Raw genomic sequence first — 22045 nt, forward strand, 5'->3', positions numbered from 1 at the left:
ACACACGAATACATGTACAAATTTTTATACGTGCACAAATTTTTATTATTAATGCAACATATTCAGGATTTTTTTGCTTTTTTCAGTTCAAATTACTTGTATCATTACTAAATCATCTTTTATTGTAATTGTAGTAAAACCGACTATATTTAGCTATTACTTGCTATTTATTTCACATTTACATTTAAACACTTTTATAGTTGTTTTATTTTATTTTTTAATTTATTTGACCTGCACAAAACATTTTCCTCATGACAAGAAGTTTGAAAGTTACAGTTGTTTGACAGAGTTTGAAAACCTTTACAGTTGTTTGATTTTTTCTATTAATTTATTTAAACTGCGCAAAACACTTTTCTCATGATATGAAGTTTAAAAGTTAGAATAGTGAGGGTTGTATATGTTAAATAAAAATAAATTTTGTCCAAAGCCTTTTTATTACCCGACAACGCTAAGCATTCAACTAGTCCTAAAAAAAAAATTAATTTAAGTCATTGCATTAATACATTTATGATTTGGGAACAATAACTATAGTAATAATCCTTTTTAACTCACTTACTCTGGAGAGCCTTATATAGTTTGAATTTAGACGTGACATAACACTCTTTATTAAAACGAAAAGCAGGTGAACAAGTTTATTATATCACAACAATAAACAGCCATGACATCGACGAAAACAAAACTTTATAAATGTGCTGCGCATAAAATTCATTGGAGTAATTCATGCCCAAGAAATAGACAAAATATTTCACTGAACAAAAATCTCTGTACACCTGAATAAAACCTTGTACAAATGTTCTTGCATTTACTAGATATATAATATATAATAAAACAATATACAGAATATTAGGTAACTTATTGAATATTAAATCGATAGTTCTTGATATTTCACTTAAATCTATGAAGAAGATATAAAAAATGAACTATAATGTAGAGCTGGAGCAGTGAAGCAAATCACAAGCACCAAATAGACATCCAGAACAATAGTAATAAAGTAACATTTAGAAAACTTGATAAATGACTACAGCGTATACAACCAGAATAATAAAAGCATTCTCAAAGACATTCAGTAAAAAGTAGGGGTATCTAATTCACAACTCTGGTCTACCATCAGTCATGGAGTTGCAGCCTACTGCAAATTGGTAGCCGCTAATAATTGATCACACATATTTTACCAGTTTTTAGTCATAGATTTCCTAGTTTAACATATATTATTTTTTTGTAGTTACAAACAACATGATTGAAGTTTGTTTGTGCTTATAAAACTCTTTTTTACTTTAGGTAGATGAGGTCCAAATTTTTATATTAAATGACTTTTTTTGTTGAATTTTATTGGTCTATGTCTTATACAAACTAAACGTATGGATATATAAACTGCAAAATGATTGCATAATCAGCTGCCACGAGATGTCGACTAATGCAGCTACTCCCAGACCGTTATCTACAGAAAGTGAGGCTAATATTCTATCTCTATATAATGAAGCCAATTTAGGTTTCATTACTATTTTAAAAGCTTTCCGTGATACAAACTATTATTTTGCCTCAAGTTTTATTTTGTATGTTTGTGGTTTTATTTTAGATGTCAACTTGGTATTAGTAAATATTTTACCTGTGCTATTGTTTTTTATCAAAAAGTCATAACGAAAAGAAAGTGCAGATCAGTGAACTTCAATACTGAGTGTCAGCGTGCATAATCGCTGAAAGTCAGCCAGCTCTACCAAAGTTCGCTGACAGAGACAAAAAGCTGAGTGAGTCAAGAGGTGTTTTTTACGGCAAGCATCACTAAACTACACACTGGAAGGCTGGAAAGGCGAAGTTAATCTATGTTTCTACCATAAGGTAGAGGGTACTGTTTGTTTCCACAAGCAGTTGAAAAAGAGGTGACATGGTGAGAAAGGGGTGAAGAACCATCACAGAGAATGAGATGAGCGATCATATACATTAAAAGAGTAGGTAGATGAAGACAAATGATATTTTCAAATGATGATAAGATAAAACAGTTGATTATCGATTAAGCCTAAACAAACTTTTTCAAGTATTACTGTAGCACTTTTCTCAAAAGTTCAGTAAGCTATAAGATTTTATAGATTTTATAGTTTAGTAAGCAATGGGGTAAAGATATCTGTTGGAATGTACACATAAGTAGATGCAAAATGACTAAGCAGTGAAGTTTTATATAACACGGTGTGAACTAGTCGATTCACCACTCTATCACCTCGCATAAAACTTCTAATCATTTACATTCTTAATATCTCCAAAGGTATCTCATAATACTGAGATGACGCTAAACGCTCTGCTTATTGCATGTCATCCCTGCCTTCCATCATTCCTGTCATATTCCTGTCATCAGAAGAGCGAGCAGCTCATTACCCACAGTGCATCTTTTTAGCTGGTTCAATCGTACTTGACATTCTATTTTAGTGTTTTCAACATTTAGTAAATAGCTTTAAGTTAAAAGTGAAAGAACTCACAGAACTACAACAAATAATAATGCAATTATTATTTGTTTGTTTTATGTACTCATTTTAGTCATTTTTCATTTTTAGAACTTTGATCAAGCTCTTTATGGAGTCAATTGGTAAAAGATTTTATCTATTATGAGAAGAAAAATTTAATAGTATGCTTTAGCTTTAGTTTCTCCAATTTATTTTCACGAAATATCTTCTGTTGTCATCAGGTTTTGAATTTTTAACAATTTTGCTATCTTTCCAGTCTTTTATAAACATGATACCAAAGCAGAGGATGAAATGGGAGGTGCTACCAAAACAGAGGATGAAATGGAATGGGCTAACTGTGATCTTCTCGTTGGTTCCACAAATAGAGTAATGACTGGAGAAGTTTATGAAAAGCAGCCCAGTGCAGAGTGTTGCAGAGAAGTTGGAACGGAGATAGTACTTACACAGCCCTCATAGGCCTACGCTGAGCTGCCAGATACGCTTCATGAGCTGGTTGTGAACGAAACAGATATGAGTTATGTAAAAGACTACAATAGCCTGAGGAAGGAGTTCTATACGCAGAAATGATGCTCAGTGATCTGTTCTGCCAACACCAACTGGACTCGCTAACATAGCCTTTGCCACTGAATGTTCAAGTAGCCAAGCCTTATACTACTAAGCTGATGTAGCTGTAAGTTATTCTCTGCAACTGGTATTATTAGTTTTCTGGTATTTAGTCATTTTTAAAAAAGTTTTTGTCTCAGCGCATCACCTAGACTTCTCTCATCACGGATCTATCTCCCCTTTTACCCGACTTAAATTTGTCTGCGATTCGGTAGCACTTCCCTCAGACATCGTGGTTTTAGAGCCCATCTGATTAAGTCCTGAAGCTATACTCTTAATATATCCAGGAGTGTAACCTGGGTTCCATTGCACCTGAACTGAATCCGCATCACTACCAGCAACGCGTGTATATTGCTCAACCTGGTCTCTGTGCTCCGTGTTGGCTGGACCCCAAGAAGCTAGAGGCATGAAATTTATGCGCAGAATCTACAAACATTGGAATAAACTTCAACAAACACACTCACCTTCTGTAGTTATACTGTCTATAACAAGCAGAAGACATGTAGCTCCTAATTACAAAATCTAATGGATGCTGAAATTACTATATTACCAGACTAAAAGTCGCACTAGCCATAAAATGTATCATAATTAAGAAAAAACATATATACCAGTAAGTCGCACTGGCGTATAAATCAAATTTTTTTGGAAAATTTATTTGGTAAAATTGAATATCAAGAACAGACATGCCATTTAAAATTTAAATGATGAACAATTTTAAAATATAATAGAGGCTACAACAGGCTGAGCGGTATTCTTACACTACTGAGCGTGTTAACATAACGTGTTAAGAGTTATTCTGATAGCTATAACATAAATAACGTACTAAGAAATTTACCGAAACAATCTGTGCTAGGCACAAATACACGATAATGCAATGAAATTTTTATCTGCGGCATCACTTTTTAACGACGCTGATACCGGAAGTAGAAAACTCGGCCACCTAGCTTTTAGCCCGTGATTGACGATTTATTTTCTTTTTGTTTTAGTAAAAGTAGCCTCCGCCTTTCCCCTTATAAGTTTCTCACCAACTCCAACTTTTCTTTTCACTGCTCAATCGATTTTAATGTGTTAGTAATTTGACAAGCAAGTCGCTCCTAAGTATAAGGCGCAACTCGGCCAAACTGTGAAAAAACCCGCGACTTACAGTCCAAAAATATGGTGCATAAACACTTGGTCAGCAAACGCTGCTGAACAACTTCTATCCAAGTCTGTGTGTGATGATAACATCTAGACAGCATTGGTATTTGTAAGTCACCTTGGGTCGCATAATTATACCGATGACTCCACCTGATACAGATGCACAGTTTCAACTTACTCTATATGCATTTCGTGCTGCAGAAGTCAGCCGCTGCAAAGTGATGCTTATTTTTTAACCAGCTCCATTTTAGGTTCCTTTATAAATTTGTGTTGGAGCCAGTAGCTTCGTATACTTACATCATAGCCGCCATGTTTACAGTAGTAGTAAAGGAACCATCCAGGAATCCAGAGAAGAGGAAATAAGGCGATACACCAACCAAGAGAGATCGAAGAAGGAGGATAGTCTTTGCCAGGGGTGTACTCAGGATTTTCAAACAGAAAACAGTTGGTGATGACTACGAGCTGCAAAAAAAGGTAACATATCATTCGTCTAACGATAAATACGAATTTTCATAAGAACGATAAAAACATAGCTTATTCTCCTAAATCCATTCAACCTAAACCTTGCTAACATACTGGAAGGACTTAATTCTTGAAGTTATCTTCTCAACAGAATTGTAACTGCCAGTGAATAGCAAAATGGTGAGGTTTGAAGTTTTTATAATGCATCAAATTGTAAAAATTATCAAAGCAAAGCATTGTGATTTAGCAAGCTTGAGTGATTTAGTGACTTACAGAAACAACCAGCGGTGAGACACCAAGCCAGCAAATCTTCCAGTAAATGTTCGGCTTTGAGCCGAGCATCATCTCAATATCCACACTGAACCGATCATATCCATAGATGTAGTTGATGGCGATCAGCTCAAGAAGAGCAACAAAAAGCAAAGGAAAGCCAGACACGCTGTAGTCAACCAGGTTGAGCAAGTAGATTCCTCCCTGAAACAGGAATTAAACTGAAATGAAGCCAGTCGTTTCAGTGTCTCATTGCATTTCATTTTTCCCCACACCAAGAGGTCAAGGTTCATAGCCTTGAATGTTAAGAAAGGTTAGGGACGTTACTGTTTACGGTTGTATCAATTTAGTTGAATAAAGTAGGTCAATGACTGATGCATGCAGCTGAGTAAAGAATAGCTTAGATTAATAGATGAATCTATTAATCTATCAATAGATTGCTCCATCATTCTATTAATAAGTTAAGGTAGTTACGGGAAAGTTATGTGTGCATTTTATTTTCGGCTTACTAAGTTAATACCATTTTTTATACTTAGCATTTTAGAGGAGCAGTTTTCTTCCTAATTTATAATTACCCTGCAGTTTTTACTGTATTATGTTTATCTATATGCTTTGCTTTGACTAGATTTATGCATTTTTAAATAAATCGTAAGTAGCCAACCTATAGCTCGCACCATATCATAAAGAACAGAAAAGCATTCAACAAAGCTTTGTAAAACAATATTGAGATAATTTAGGGAGATGTGTAAAAACGAGCAAGCTCTTGGAATGAGACTTAACTGATTGCTGTTGATGCCAAGGTAGTTACCCAGACAAGCTATTCACACTGTGTGAGCTAACACTGAGGTTGGTAAGTCAATTATTGATAGATTCCAGTCTGTAACACCAACATACTACATCTACCATCGTATGTTTCAGTTTATGAACTTTCTGTTACCATACCCTACAATTCACTAACCCGACTCCTCAGCAATGCTATTAGATTACCAACTTTTTAAACACTTTTGTTCAACTCACTCACTAATTCCTGATTTCTGTCTTCTCAAAGCTATGACTGACTATGTATGCAGCGGTTCATTTAGATAGGCACAAAGATAAGTAGATAGATAGGTGAAAAGGTATAGCTAAGTAGATAGGTAGCGAGGTAGGTATATAGAGGTGTGTGAATAGGTAGGTCGGTAAACGGGTAAGTAGATACATGTAGGTAGGTAAACAGGTAAGTAGATAGGTAGGTCGGTAAATGGGTAAGTAGATAGGTAGGTAAACAGGTAAGTAGATAGGTAGGTCATCAAAGTTTCTTGCATTCAACTCAGCATTATTTATAACTACTTACGTGTAATGCAGCTAAAACCATCATCATAATATTGACTAACTCTGTTGACTAGCTCTATAGAATAGGTCACTAATAACTAGACCAGAATCTAAAATGTAGAAGTTGTCAGCAATTGAATTGATTACCTTTGAGACCATTGCAAGGCCAAGGAGAAACATAACAGCACAGGCGCATATCCTGAAAATGATGTTGTTTCTACGAGGCTGCAGCCAGGTTGGGAATTCGTCGGTGAAGGCGCTGAGCACACATTCTACTATGGAGAACTGAGAGCCAAAACCCAAAGTCAGCATCATGATGAAGAAAAAGACAGACCAAAGTGGAGAGACGGGCATTTTTGAAATAGCCTCAGGGTAGACTATGAAAGCTAAGCCTGGTCCTACAATCACACAGGGGCTAAAGGTTAGAGAACAAATTATTTAGGTTGTTATCGTAATGAATCATAACATAATTTGAGAGTTGTCCTCTCAGTTAATAGGGGAAAACTTCTGATGATGGATTTCACTAGCATTATAGCAAGTAAAGCAGAGCAAAACCTGATTTATGTTGCAGTTTATTACAACAACAATATCGTTTCAGTGAAAAATATATCAATTCTCGTATATGTGCATATATAGTGTGGAGCCGTAAGTAAAATTCTAACTTTATATTTAACTAAAAGATTTTACTTAAAGCATTTTTTAGCATAATTTGGCATAGATTTTAGCATGAAGATTTACAAAATAGTCTATTTAAAAGCTAAAAATTATTCAATTTATTTGGCACAATTGTAAATGCTATTCTGTGAGCCGTCAGAGCTGTGACGTGTAAAATTTACTTTCAATTCCAGCAACCAATCATGTGCTTCCATGTAATCGATTTGATGAACAAGAATCATAGGTTTAATACTGCAGAAACAAATAGAGTAGACACTTCATCAGTCATGACTGCATTACCTTTTCACCCGACCTCTAGGATTTTCAATGTTAATAATTTTTAAAAATTCTTCTGTTAAAAGAACAACTCAACAACTATAGTTTGGACTAACATACACAACACTGCAGCTCAAAAGGTATTTTGTCCCTGCTATGATAGCTACCGCTCTCTGTAGTTTATAAAAATGAACGAACAAAAATCATCTTAAGGTATGGCCAAAAACGGTAAAATATGAACTATACTGGAAGTTAGTGAAATTTAATTCAAAATTTAAAATCTCATTCTAAATATTTTACTGCCAAAAGCGGTACAATATGAACTATACTGAAAGTAATTAAATTTAATTCAGATTTTAAAATCTCATTTTAGATATTTTACTGCCAAAGATGGTAAAATATAAACTATACTGGAAGTTAGTAAAACTTAATTCAAAATTTAAAATCTCATCTTACCTCCCGCCACAACCTTGTCAATACTGACTCCCTTCTCTTCAGCCATAAAGCCGAGCACAGAGAATATCACCATTCCAGCGAAGACACTAGTGCCACAGTTTATCAAAGCCACAATAAGCGAGTCTCTGCAATATATTCTATTTTGTCACAATTTCAAGAAAAGCGAGGTTCTACTTTTGACAAATTCCAAGCAAAAAAGTTTACGACCTGCCAGTTACTGCAATCTCTCTTAAAATGAATAACAAGTGGAGTGTTCAATGCGTCAGCAACACCTCTCGTTATGTGTTAAATAAACATATTTTTAATAGTGATTTTGTTCTAAGGATTTGCTTCGAAACCTCAATCGGGCAAGCAGTCTTATTATTTTGAGATATAATGTTGTAACATTTACACAATATGAGAGCCTTATTATGTGAGCCCTGGTAGTCTAGTGTGCCAAGAGGGATCATCAGTTATTTTAATAAATCACTGAAAGTATATCCACATTAATTCTAAATTGTGGAAGGTGAATGATTAAGACAGGTGGCATCGCAGCCATGCAATACGAGGCAGGTTCAATTCCTGTACAATGCAATATTTTTCCTCAGCCTCTAACCGTGGCTTCGGACAGATAAACACGGCTCTTATTATAGTAAAGGTTTGGCAAATAGTGAATAATAGATAAGCGCACTAGCATATCACAGTAATAAGTTGGGTTAAACCTCTGAGATATTCTTATCAGTTGCCATTTAAGTATCAAAATCATCAATCAAGACAATAGCAACAGTGTTACAGGTAGCATCCAAAACTTATGCTTTTTCACTTTTTATTGAAAAGCCACTCAAAACAAGTCTGACAGACTGAGTAAATGAGAAGGACAAATTACGCAACCTGTAACAGTTGTTCTTGAACTTGTTAAAACTTGACATGGCGATGAGACCTCCAGAGCAGGCGCTCAACGAGTAGAATATCTGTGTGGCCGCATCACTCCAGACTCGGGCTTCTTTTAGCTTCTCAAATCTACAAGGCAAAGCTCATAGAGATTCTCAAAGCAACATGGACACAAGCATGAAAAAAACTTCGCTTAAATGCGCAATGTCAGGCTATTTTAGCAAAAGGGCTGTTAATGCATAGGGTCAGTTACTAGAACTAAAGTGAACAACTATAAGATTACTTCTCTAAGGTCACCTATCTAAGGTCACCTATCTAAAGTCACCTATCTAAAGTCACCTATTCAAGGTTACCTATCCAAGGTCACCTATCTAAGGTACCTATCTAAGGTTACCTATCTAAGGTTACCTACCTAAGGTTACCTACCGAGGAGTAAGATAAAAGAGAATTCCCTTTGCTGGTCCAGGTCCTGGAAGAGTCACACCTCGGATGAACAAGATGCAAAGCATCACATAGGGAAAGATGGCCGTGAAATAGACAATCTGTATAAAAAATAGAAAAGCTTTATTTAGCGTGTACACATCAAAAACTACACAATTGTACATCCAGTATTGTTTTATGTTTTTTTTTGTTTTGTTCCAGTATAGTGTTCATGTGTAAATCAATGGAGAGTTCTTAAAAAGCAATGCACTATGAAACATGTGGTTTATAGATCCATGTCTGTTGTACCACGACTATGTAGATCACTACATGGGTGTTTGAACTAGTACTGAGTCATATAGTATGTAAACATAATTATACCAGCTGTGGAAGTACCAAACACGTAGCCCTAAGATCCTACATTGCTGTGTTTGCCGCAGTAGGAGGCTTACAACAGCAGCCTATTAGGCTAATATAATTATGTATTTTATGGCTAATCAAATGACCAGACTGATTTACATGAAGATACATTAATAACAAAGCCTTGGGAATAAAAAAATATCAATTTTTTATTGTGAGTCAATTCATGCGCTTTATAAACAACTTTTGTCCAACATAGAGAGTAAGAATTAGTCTGCTAAGGAAGCACAACTCTCACAAATCCAAAATCTAGAGCTTTATTAGATGAGAATGTCCTGTTTTCATAGTTTATTAAATCTTTGAAATTTAAGAAAATGTAACTGCAACCAAATATGCTGTCTTTTAAATACTGACAAAAACATAGCCATTCATCTATATATATATAAATAACTCTCTTTGAAATTTATATATATAGATATATGTTTATAGATATATAGAAGAATGGCTAAAAGAGATTTATATATAAATCTCAAAGTCTGTAGTTCAGATTGTTCAGCTGTAGTTATTAAAGTATCGGAATGAAGAATCTATATCACAAAAGGTTTGATCTCAGAACCTCCCGTTTACCAGGCAAATGCATTACCAATTTCACTACATGAGATTGATGGATTCTTTGAGCGTCATACGTCACTATGTGGGTGAAAATACACTACCGCTCTCCATTATGGCGCAACGTCATTCTATGTACAGTGCACCCTAAGGATACTCTTTTGATCTGTTCCAGGGTTGGCATTGTATGGTAAAAAAATCGTATGTAGGGGCATAGAAACTATAGTAATTATATAATGCAAACATTCCCTAGTAAAAATCGTCAAAATATTTTATATAAGTGCTGTATATATTAAAACTAGTAACAAAATTGTATGTTAACCTTAGTAACTATATTTACCTACAGGAACTTAATTGTATTTAGTGTATTTAGCGGTTATGATCTATAATAAAATGTAACATCGTAATGTTTTTGTAATGAGTTTTCACGTTCAAAACAGACGTACGTATAACATAAACTTTAAATTTACCTCAAATAATTTTAGCTTATTAAACACACACTTAAAAGTAAGCTTTATTATGTATTTTCAACTAATTTACTGAATTTCTACTTTTTATCACTACAATTTTATCACTAATCAGTTTCGGTCTTCGCTTTCACTAAAACCTTTAGCGAGCCTGTTAAAAACTTTTTCCAACTTAATTCAGCAAGAAAGCCAAATGCTGTTTTTGTAATGAAGTGGATTTTTGTTAGATGGTTAAGGGAAGTTGTCTGCTGCTGACCTTCTGTTTAAAGAGATTGAACTCTAACTTTGCTACTAGTTTTAAAGGTAACGTATTACTGTTTTACACACAAGAATTGCTGATCTGAAAAAATTGGTCATTGTGTCTCTTTCAGGTGTTGCGAAAATATTTTCGGCAAACAGCATTTTGACATCTTTGTTATTTTGATGTACGTAATAAGCATACTGTCTGCCAAATTTTAACTCGGGTGTAAATTTTGTTGAATTTGCATAGTGAAAAAACATTTGTATGATGTGGTAAAAAAAATCATCATGTTCCACTTTAAAAGGTGAAAATATTGTGTATCAGCGTAATCGTATCCTGAAGGTTCACTGTATTAGTAATAGCAGTAGATAACTAGCTCGCTTAAGTTAGCTATTGGCAATGTGCCAGGCTAATGGCGAGTGGCAGAGACTACATTATAAGCTGGTTTTTAATACCCGTGCAACGCTGGGCATTCCGCTAGTATTATGTAAAATTTTATATGAATTGTGTATAACCTTGTGCAATGTCAGCATCGATGTCAAACACTGACCAGTGGTCAGCCCTCTCAAACTCCTTAAAAGCTGCTTCAAGAAGTTAACGGTTTAAAGTAGTGAATGTAAACAATGAGCAGATCAGGAGAATTACATATTATGTCAGGGTGATTGCTCAGTCAAAACTGGGATTAGTAAAAACTGCCAAAACTTGCTTCAACTTAAGGTGATGATCTACTTTAAGTAACATACTGGGTCATTAACATTACAAACAAACAATGAATCACTGCAGAGTGAAACATAATCGAAAGATGTTATTTTCAATGAGTTAGTTGCGGCCTGAGCTAGTACAGTGGACTATCAAGTTCTGATATAACTATGTACTAGAATTTTGCTGCCGAACCATAGTGTCCAAACGTAAAACAGGCTGCTTTAGATTTTTATACAACTGTAAAGTCCTTGGAAAAAAGTTTACAAATATACAAAATGAAAGCAAAGTTGCCTCCAACATGAACACCTTCGCTGCTGTTCACAACATAACTGTACAATTATGTAACTATAACAAAACAACTATTAATTTCTAATTGGTGCACTCCTGCAATGAACCTCACAAAAAGTGGTGAAAAACAGGCCTTTCATCGAAATATGTTGCTGACTAGAGAGAGGTTAAAGATTGTTGGCTGAGCTGAGAGAGCGTGTCTGCCACAGTAGTTCTTATTTCTAATTTTAGTTGAAAGGCGTTGCAAACAGAATGTAAACAGTCTAATGTCACATACTTTGTTGTATAATATTTCACACATTCAGACAGAAGAACTATGATATGACGTTATCATGACGCTAATGTAATAATTCATATTGTATATATTTAGATACCACACTAACTAAAGCTCTCGAAGCAAACTGCAGTGTGCAGCACGCCAAAATCAATGCATAGTATATTCCGGATGGCATGGCGCAATTTTCATACTGTTTGTGGGAGGAAGGTTCAATGCCCTGTGATATTAAATAGCAACATGAATTTACGTAAGCACTTGTATTGATAGCTCGTGTGATATTGAAACGAATGTTGTGCCAGCGCTGTTGCTGAGCTCATTATAATTCGCGTAACTACGCGATAATCTAAAGTCTCCAGAAAATGCAAAAACTGTCTTTTCTTCATAAGCAGATCAGACTTATCCTAAGCCAGTTTCCTAATTTCAAAGCTTCCGCTGAATGTAAAACAAAACAGCTAATTGTTATTATGAAAGGAAATAAATTGGCAATGTGCCACCGCTATCTACAACAAGAACTTTTCTGATCTGCTGCAGACGAATACTAATTATGTTTGTGCAATGCCAGAGAAGGAATACGAACATTCCTCTTGCGTAAGAAACAGCAGATGGCGACAGCATGGTCAGCATAGCTAGACACTAGACTATTTTGACAGGCAGCATTCATAACAAAAGGATTAGGTTAATTCTTATAACAATCAAATTATTCATATTTTTTATTTCATTTGTCAGTTTCTGGAGCTAATATAAATCTGGAATCAACATAAAATACTGATTTTTTTCAACTGAAAAAGATACTCTGAAATTTAAATAAACACAATCTGTGTATAATTTATGAAGTGTTTAAAATTTCCAGCAAAGTTGTGCCAACGGAATGAGGAATGCTGACTGTAATCGATTTCACATTATACCACATATATATATATATAAGTATATTATTATGTGGTACAGCGCGTAGATGCTCTTTATCGATGAGCCTTATTGATCAGAAAGGCTAAAAATTAATAACCAGATGAAATGTATTAACCTATTTCTGCCTGAAATTTATATGCAAGACTTCTTCGGAATATATCTGAATACCTTTGCTAGATGATATTATTAAAACACATGTTCTATAGACATCAATGGAGCACCTGCAAAGCTTGTAATATTGCGTAAGTGGCAGCGCAGTGCAGGTGCTGGTCCTATGGGTTGTACAGTTGAGAGAGCAATCTCTTCACTAATTATTAGCAGAATTAGTGCTGCCCTAATTGATAACATTAGGCCAAGTTTTACAAAGTTAGGTTAGTGTAAGTAGAGGGCTGGCTACTAGGCAGGACTAAAGGGCCAACAATTATTATTAATAACTCAACACTAAAGACCTCATTAGTGTTGAGTTATTAATAATAGAGGCCCCTCAGACCCCTCACTTCCTAACCCTGAAATATTAGACAATTGTTTGCACTGTTTATAAATTTGCAGTTGACAGATATCATATTCGTCTAATTCTTTAGCTAAACATGAACTAAATATCTCTTCTGACACCAGCACAATTTCTCTTAAAATTACTTTCAAAATTCTGGGGTTTCATCTAATATTAAAGTGCAGTAATCTTTGCTTATCACTTGACTGGTTGAAGTTTAGTGAGGTGAATTGCTAAATTTTTTGCTAAGGTATTTTCCAAAAAAACAGGCTGCAATACTGTAGGTATTTGTTTGTCCTTATTTATATTTTCAGACATGTTTCTACCGATTTCGAGCAAATCACAATAGTAGTCTTGTTATTGCTTTAGTTTTTCCTTTTATTTTGGTTTAGTTTTTTTGTTTTGAATATATATATTTTTAATAAAATTTTGACCTACCTCTATTTGCTGGAGACAGTTAAAACTTGGAGATATGATGCTCCAGTTGATAATACATCCACTTTCAATAAATCTTTTAGATGGATTTTTCTTTGTTGAATTGATTTTTACATGAGGCATTTGCATCTATTATTAATAATATGTACAACCTTTCAGCTTCCCTCATTACTACACATACAAGATAAACAGCAACTCAAGCTTTCACAGGCCCTTAAGCCTTCACCCTTTCCAAATTTCCAAACTTTTTGGTTCTTGAAAACATGTACCTTTTCCTAGTGGTAACGACAAAAAACCCGCGAATATAATTACAAAATAAGTTCACAGACAACGGAAAGTTCCCAATAAATACTTAAAATTTTAGGTCGAAATGAAGAAAGTTTAAAACTAAAATTAGAGTGTATACCATAAACCAACCTTGCCAAGAGAAGAAATGCCACGTATAAGAACAGCACAAACAATTGTCCAAGCAACAAGAAGAGAAAGCGCCAGTTTCCAGGAAACGCCTCCCATAATCGAAGGGTTATCTGACTGCTCCAAAACGTAGTTATAGTAAAAGTCTTCCGTCGGCGTGATGGTTACGGGACATGTTCCACTGTAGGTGCTGGCATTGCACGTCTCAGGCATGATCAGAGTGTTGTTTGCTGCATTGAATATAAACACTCATATATATATTTATATATATATATATATATATTGAGTATAAACATATAATATAAACACTTATATATAGGCTAATTCGGGAGTAAGAAATCACTTTAGGGCCAGCTCAAAATTTTTTTGATAAACAGCAAAAATTTTAACCTATGAAACATCTGCAAATTAAATATTCAATTGTATTTTTTCCATACCGTTCTCAGTATTAGCTAATGCTATTACACCCGCGTGGATGATCATATGCTTTGCATCATTATAATCTTCCTCATAAAAAGTGCAAACAATTTTGTTTAAATCTTTTAAGAAAAATAAAAACATTTTTGAACAACCAAGTAGCATAATATTAGCTTTTTTGTTTTTAGTGTAAAAATTCTTTCATAATGATAATTTGTAACAGCAAACAAATAGTTTTGGTAAACTATTGCACACTCATAACTCAAATGTAATGAATATCGATTTTAGTCAGCAACAAAGAGTTAGTTTACAAACCAGCTTAAAAGTCAACTCGCTTACATGAAATTCTAAGAAGCTTGAGTGGTTCTTGATTTCAAGTTGAATTTACAAAATCAGAGCTTATCGGTATTTGGTACTCAGCCGAGGACAATTATTATGATAGAAAGCTGGCTAGTCGCTTTGTAACAACTTAAAAACTTAAGTGAAAAATTGACTTTTTAAAAAGTTTGTTACAATTTACATTTAAGTTACGTGTTCAAGTACTCAGTTAAAATTAAAACCAAGTATGAACAATCATCTAATAATGACATACCATAGAAAAACCAAAGCACATTTTAGATAAAATTAAAATGCAAAAATTAAAGCCGCAATTTAATGAGAATCATACACACCGGGTATGGTGTAGTTCTCATCAGGTACTCTGCAGTATGGAGAGTTCCAGGCGTGGTTGCAATGCTGCCATGGTAGCTCAGAGGTGAAAGAGGCAGCGAGGTAAAAAAGTACATGAGCTATGATGACATTGTAATAAAGGCCAATGAGCCAGGAGACCCAGACAGAGCAGTATCCCAATCCTGCAAACAAGAAGCTCTCCCTTACAACAATATACAGACATCAAAATCAACAAAACACGACTCTCTTCTTGATTAGATATTAATCTCGTGCCAAGCAGTAATTACCTTTAAATCTTGGCGGAACGCGTCATCTTCATACCGACTGGCTGATTAATAGTCGTATAAGCTTTTAACAAAACAGTCAAAACGTGTACTTCGAAAGAGTGTAAATAAGAATGCTAAAGGCTTGCCAAAAATCACTGAGAGACTCCAGGATATTCTCAATGACCAACAACCACAATTGTAAATAAAGAGTTTGCTAAGAAAATGACACGTATTCTATCAAAATCGTCATAAACACTCGCAGTAAATACTTTGGCAACTGTTTGTAACAAAATAATGTTACAACATCAGCTATTGTATGGGAGAAGTCACTGAATTTGATGAAAAGCTGTTTATGATTGCCTGTAGGTTCCTGAAAAACAACTTCTTGGAGCTGATGTATTTACATGTCACAAAAAAAACAAGAAAAATTCGGTGTGAAAGTACTGAAGAAGATTTTCTCAAAATCAGCTAAATCACTTATCGGGGAATCACAGAAGTAGAAAACAGTCGGCACAACCCCTCAAAGATCGCGTATGATGTCCGGTTAGCTTACTGCACACAGAGGCTGTGCGTGTTGCACCTATCACGAGGTTCTACGGTCTCGGCTGGACATGTGTTGGTACCAAGTGGTAAGGCAAACCACAACGGCCGGAGACATGCCCAGTTGCAGAGAGCAATTTAAAAATTCCCTTTTTTGGGAATTGAACCCAAGCCTGTTGTTGGCATGTCAGGCGCTCTAGACGACTAAGCTACAGCTGCTCTTAAGAGAATAGAGGTGGGCACTACAGAAAGTATAACAAACCTTTAAATAATGGGTTTATTTTCCAGATAGCAATCGGGCCGAGAGAAGCAAACTGTCCAAAAGCCAGCTCCATAAAGAAAAGCGGCAAACCCACCGTGGCCAACATGAGAATGTATGGCAGTAGAAAAGCACCTGCAATAAATGTCACACTTCTCACATGTGTCGCATCACAAATGTATTTAGTTTCTTGCTATTCAGCGAAGGAGCAAGAACATGAGACAGCTCACCGGCCTTTTAAAGGGTTTTAATTTGTTCAAAACTTAAAATGAGAAATTATTGCGACTTGTAAAATTTTGTGCAATTTAACAGTTTTTGCCTGATATTTTTAAACATGCTTGTAGATGTAACAAGAAGGAGAACTAAGGCATCAATAAGAAAATGTGAGAAATGTAAAAACAGCCAAATAAGAAACACAACAGCGTATATCAACAATAGAAATTTTATGGTCTCTTGGTCAGTAATAAAACTTACCACCACCATTTCTATAAGCCAAGTATGGAAACCTCCAGACATTTCCGAGGCCGACAGCGTATCCGACACAAGTTAGTATAAACTGGAGTTGCCCTCCCCATTGAGCTCTGTTATGCTGATTTCCTTCTTCTGGAGCTGCTTCAGCATCCATGCCAGAAATTGGCTAAAAATAGTTTTACTCCATAGATTATGATTAAATGCAAAAACTACAATGAACTAATATACTTCTAAACCTTCACTTACAATTGTATTTATATTATATATTATATTACAATTATATTTATATAAAATTTTGTGGACGAATGACACAGATTTCACGCAAATCTTGTTTTACATTCAAAAAATTTTCTAACATATGACATGCAAACTTTCTCAAAGTAGCTTTGTTTTGCGAGTAATTGTAAGGAATATGATAAAAATGAATTGAAAAACATGAAAAATTCAAAAAATAAAAAACGTGTTTGTACAAAGTTAGTTGAAACTTTTTTTGATCCAAGTTAGAGTAAGTTATCCACCAAAATTTCAAACATCAATAGGCCTATTGTCAGCGTAACCTTCCGTTTGTGCATCTCTAAAGAGCAGCAGCCTAAAACTAACTTGTTTTTAGTGATTATTATTTTATTAATTTAGATTTTTTACATATAAATTAGTTTTTACATAGTTTTATATATATATGTGCCTGTTTTAATGTTTAAGCGTCTATTAAGAATTATTACTGAACCAAATACAAAATATTCTATGAGAACATTGGTCCTAACAGGTGCCAGTTTTAGCATACAAACAAGATCTTGAAAGGAAATAACCTCACATGTAGAGGTTTTAGTGCATCAGCAAGTAGGTCTATGACTAGATTGTTTTGGATTAAATAAGTGCTACCTACAATTGTATCTACCTACATTGTATCCACCTACATGCATAATGTACGTGTAGGATATCCGAGGTCAAGCCTATCTTTGACAAGCAACTTTGATTATTAAAGTGAAAGACAATAGGTAAAAAGACTGTGAAAATGGTGAACTATTATGTTTTGATGAGACAGCGTTATGATCAATAGTATACCAGAAATCAACCCTGAGCAATGGTGCGAGTCCACCATGTAGAATGAAAGCAAAAGTTTTATTATTTTGGTCAAAAGGCAATCACCTTCAAGTTGTGTGTAACAATTCTAAGAGTTGCCACAAGATTTTCTTGCATAAAAGCGAATTTTACAGTCAGTGGCTCAGTTGTAACTGAAAGTCTCTAACAATTGAAAAACAAAACAGTATATCGTATCCTACATGAATTTATATCAAGCAGAATGGCAACTGGCTGATAAGAAAAGCAATCAGTCAGGCCAACATCCAATATCAATCCTCACTTGTCCCTAGAATGTCAAACTTTAGCAACATACCCCGGCGAGAGGGACCTGTGATGATGTCGTCTGCAGGTCTATCGATGGATCGCTACTCATTTGGCTTCGTTGCGCCATTTTACTATCTGCAAGTATAGAACTTGCCTTACAAACCTGAATCATGTGTTAATTGAATTATATTGAGAATACCATAAGCTTGAACTTTAAGAAATTGATCTTAGGGGAAACTAAAAGCGATGATGAGCCGTATCCTGTCTATACGTGTGAAGTGGCTGATGAAATGTCTTCTCAGAACTCCCACAGACATATATTTAAAAGAAATGGGAGACTAATCTCTTAATCATACAGTGTGTAACGCTGACCGTTGGCAAGTTCCACCCACACTTCAAAATGACGCAATAATCTAATCGACTTTTGCAGTTAAATTATAAAGTCTTGTCAAATTATCTCGGACTGAACAGGACTGAACCGGACTGAACCGGACTGAACCGGAACACTAATATTCCAAATGCTCTATGACTTTCATCGAGCGCTCTGCGAAAAAAATGGAAAAAAAATATCCGGGGCTATCTCTCAACTAAGGCTCCTCTGCTCCCAAAGTTTTTCGGTTAGATTAAAAATAAAGCCTTTGATCCATGAATTTCAAACCTCCAACACCTTTGTAAACTTACCTTCGCTTGTAGTATTCTTCTAATCGACAAAAATATGCCCTTTTGAGACTCAAATAAGACAAGTATAAAAAGGAGCCAAACAGCACTGAAAGACGCTGCGTTTTGCAAATAAACTGATAATTTACAAATAATCTGTTTATTTTCAAAAGGTAACTGATTGAGTTTTGAGTAACAGATCTGGTAAGATGACGGAACCTTTTTATCTTATATATCAATAATATACTAGATATAGAATCTCTGATCGTTAATGTTAATACATTGATGCCATTTTTTCTGCACTAATTAACTGTTCTCATTCACCGTTTCGCTATTTTGTTTGCCAACAAAGAATTAAAACAAGAACAGAGCCAATGTCTATCGATTATGGATTACGATGAGATTGATTTACCTTATAACAATCAAATTTATGTTTCTTTAGGTACACTCTCAGCTGCTGCCTGTGACTCACTAGTCAGCCTGGCAGCATCCAGTATTTCAATGCATAGCTTTCTTTTAACCAACAAAAGCTTTAATTGAATGTTGAATTTCAGGGACAATATTTGTTCAATTAAAGTTAAATAACAATTTCTGAGTGTCATTGTCTTATATAACAGCTATTGTTAAAATAATATTTAAGCATTCAAAGGGTACGCGACTCTTGGTTGCCCCTAGTTCACCAAACAATTTTATTTGTACCAACTTTGCGAAAAGGAACTTGTAAAGGGTTTTTTCCCTAGTTCTAGGCGGGTTGCCAAACATCGTGTGAGGTTTTCCTCACAACGGCATACGTTAAAAACATCAATGCTGCTCAAGGAATATTATTTTATGCCCAGAAACAGCATCGTAAGCTTATGGTATTGGGATGTCCATATAGCACATTGTGCATTTCCCAAGGCTTGAGTACGCAAGGGCAACTTCTAAGCTGATAATATGATTGAAGCAACATATGATATGATAACATATGTTAACATATGATAACACCATATGATAACATATGTTAACATATAATAACACCGTATGATAACATATGTTAACATATGATAACACCATATGATAACATGTGATAATATGATTGAAATCTCAACAATAGAATGAATCTGATATTTGTATTGTGGAATATACTTACCAACTCGACGATGTTCCACGCTCCTCAAACTTCTGGCTTTTCGTAAGATGGGTTTATTTGATCATAAAACTACAAACAAACCTCCGAGTCTACATACGAACACTTGCTCTTTTCAAAATGCTCTACAATTTTTTATAAAATTGTGTAAAAAGCTCTTATAATAGTTTCTGTCACCGAGTGACAGCGCAATCAAATGCTACTGAATTGATAGGCTCACTGTCACCGGCAGCGAGGTAATGGGGAAGGACAGCGATGAAAGTCTTATTAGTAGATGACAACTATGACGTCACAGGGTTAACTTTGCCTAATAGGTGTGTTTACGGTAGCCACGCTTGTCAACGTGCAATCCACAGGTTTTGATGAGTTAAATCAGAACTTTAAAGCAATATATTCGGGCTCAAAAGTCGAGTATTGATGCCTGCTTGGCTTACTGCGAGCAGAGGCTGTGCGTGTTTTCCAGAGCATTGATGCACAAGCAATGGCTCTGTGATCTTGGCTGGACATGTCTGAATACAGTGGTATCGAAACCTCAATGACTGGAGATAAGCCCAGTTACAGAAAGAAATTTAAAGGTTGACTTGCAACAAAATTCACATTACTGTTATTTGATATGAAAAGATTCACCATGTCTTACTCTGTTGTGTTGTAGGTGCAACATATGTGGAAATGTGATTACAAGCTCTTGAAAGCTCAAAAATGAACAGAAAATCGCAGCCACACGAGACCGCCGTAGTTTGGATTCCCTTTCCAAAACGGCTCAAATGTGATGTAGTTGTGAGAGATGGTTTCTGTTTACACTTTCTTGCAAACTTATTCGTCGAAATATTTTCACAAATATACTTCACGCATTCAATAAAACCATGTCTATTGTTCTTACGTGTCTGTTTTATCGTCATCGTAATGCTGTCACTTTTAGCAGTGATATCTTATAACTTACCGTAAAAATTCGTTTAATTTTTTAGCCTAAGCTTGAAGGAGTACATATCATTGTCTGATAATCATGACGAGCCTGTTGGTCACTTGTGATAATCGAAAAGTGTTGCAGAAATTATTAGCGAAGTATTGGGTCACATGATCAGATTACGACTTGCCGATTAGACCAGGCCGAAACAAAACTGTAAAGTAGCGAGCATCTATATTTGATACGGGGTCTTCGGTAAAACCCGAAGTGTTTATCATAAACTAGTACTACGATAAGTTTTATATTGAGCTGTGTATTGGCCTTTCAATTCACAAGAGAACATACGTGACAAGATGATAACCAAATTTCGTGGTTACATCATCGAAATAAAAAGATTCCAATCTACAGCCGCTTTTCGTTTTTGAGCTTTTAAGAGCTTGTAATCACATTTCCACATATTTGGCACTTGCAACACAACAGAGTAAGACATGGCGAATCTTTTGATACCAAATAACTGTAATGTGAATTTTGTTGCAAGTCAACGTTTAAGGTTAAATGTCATTCCTGTTACCAGTAGTGGCTTTTTTTAAGAATTGAACCCGACCTGTTGTTTGCAAGTTGTAGACCACTAGGCCACGGCAAAAAGCAACAAAAAGCAGGCAGATGAGAGAAAAACTTCGCGCTGACCATTTCATGGCAAAAGCAAGCCATGTCGGCAACATATTGAACCTATTTGTCCAAACATGCATTAAGCTCTTCCATGACAACCTTATCATTGGTTTTCTCTAAATAGTAGTATTTAAAGGCTGGATTAGATTAAATCTAAACACAAGCATCACATATTAGAGAATGCAGACTAGTTCAGTACAGCTATCGTAGTAAGTAAATAGAATGGAGAGATAATAAGGCTTTGTAGGCAGTATTTACCTGGCTATTCAGTCAGAGGAGAGGAGCTGTCTTGTATCCGACAGGAGTTCCCGAGAATAATTGGTTAATCCCAAAATATTCCAGATACTCGACAGCAGGCTGCCAGTGAGCGTAAGGAGTGGGTAAGCCTACTATGGCAAATTGCCAATGTGTACCGTGGCCAATGTATAACTAGCTGGTCAATGAATTGTAAGCATATAGCATATATGGAATCTATTGATTTTCTTATACTAGAGCCTGCATAATTGCATTCAGTGTTTTTAGCCACGCATTTCGCATTGTTTAGACAGCATTAACACTTGAACAAGTATCTAGATTTGATTAGTTAACTGAAAGACAAAGATAGGAGCAAAGGCTATTGTTG

The 22045-nt window shown here is 35.2% G+C and overlaps 1 protein-coding gene across 2 annotated transcripts; it reads right to left on the reverse strand.

Annotated features, from left to right (window-relative positions):
• Positions 1–613: 613 nt before the first annotated feature.
• On the reverse strand, positions 614–21740 carry LOC137395122 (sodium- and chloride-dependent glycine transporter 2-like). 2 transcript variants are annotated; one of them, XM_068081925.1, is made up of 13 exons: positions 19854–20064; positions 18117–18202; positions 16727–16889; positions 16256–16387; positions 15190–15369; positions 14105–14331; positions 8919–9034; positions 8493–8621; positions 7623–7747; positions 6384–6634; positions 4929–5129; positions 4491–4655; positions 614–3482 (listed from the first exon to the last, which is right to left on the reverse strand). In XM_068081925.1, exons 2-13 carry the CDS (start codon positions 18192–18194, stop codon positions 3219–3221), a joined length of 2031 nt encoding a protein of 676 aa, XP_067938026.1. In that variant the 5' UTR covers positions 18195–18202; positions 19854–20064; the 3' UTR covers positions 614–3218. The 2 variants fall into 2 exon arrangements, with proteins under 2 accessions (XP_067938026.1, XP_067938027.1); XM_068081926.1 differs by lacking the exons at positions 18117–18202; positions 19854–20064 and adding an exon at positions 21682–21740.
• Between the last annotated feature and the right edge of the window lie 305 nt (positions 21741–22045).

Source organism: Watersipora subatra, chromosome 4, assembly GCF_963576615.1.
Source record: "Watersipora subatra chromosome 4, tzWatSuba1.1, whole genome shotgun sequence".
In the NCBI taxonomy this organism is placed as follows: domain Eukaryota; kingdom Metazoa; phylum Bryozoa; class Gymnolaemata; order Cheilostomatida; family Watersiporidae; genus Watersipora; species Watersipora subatra.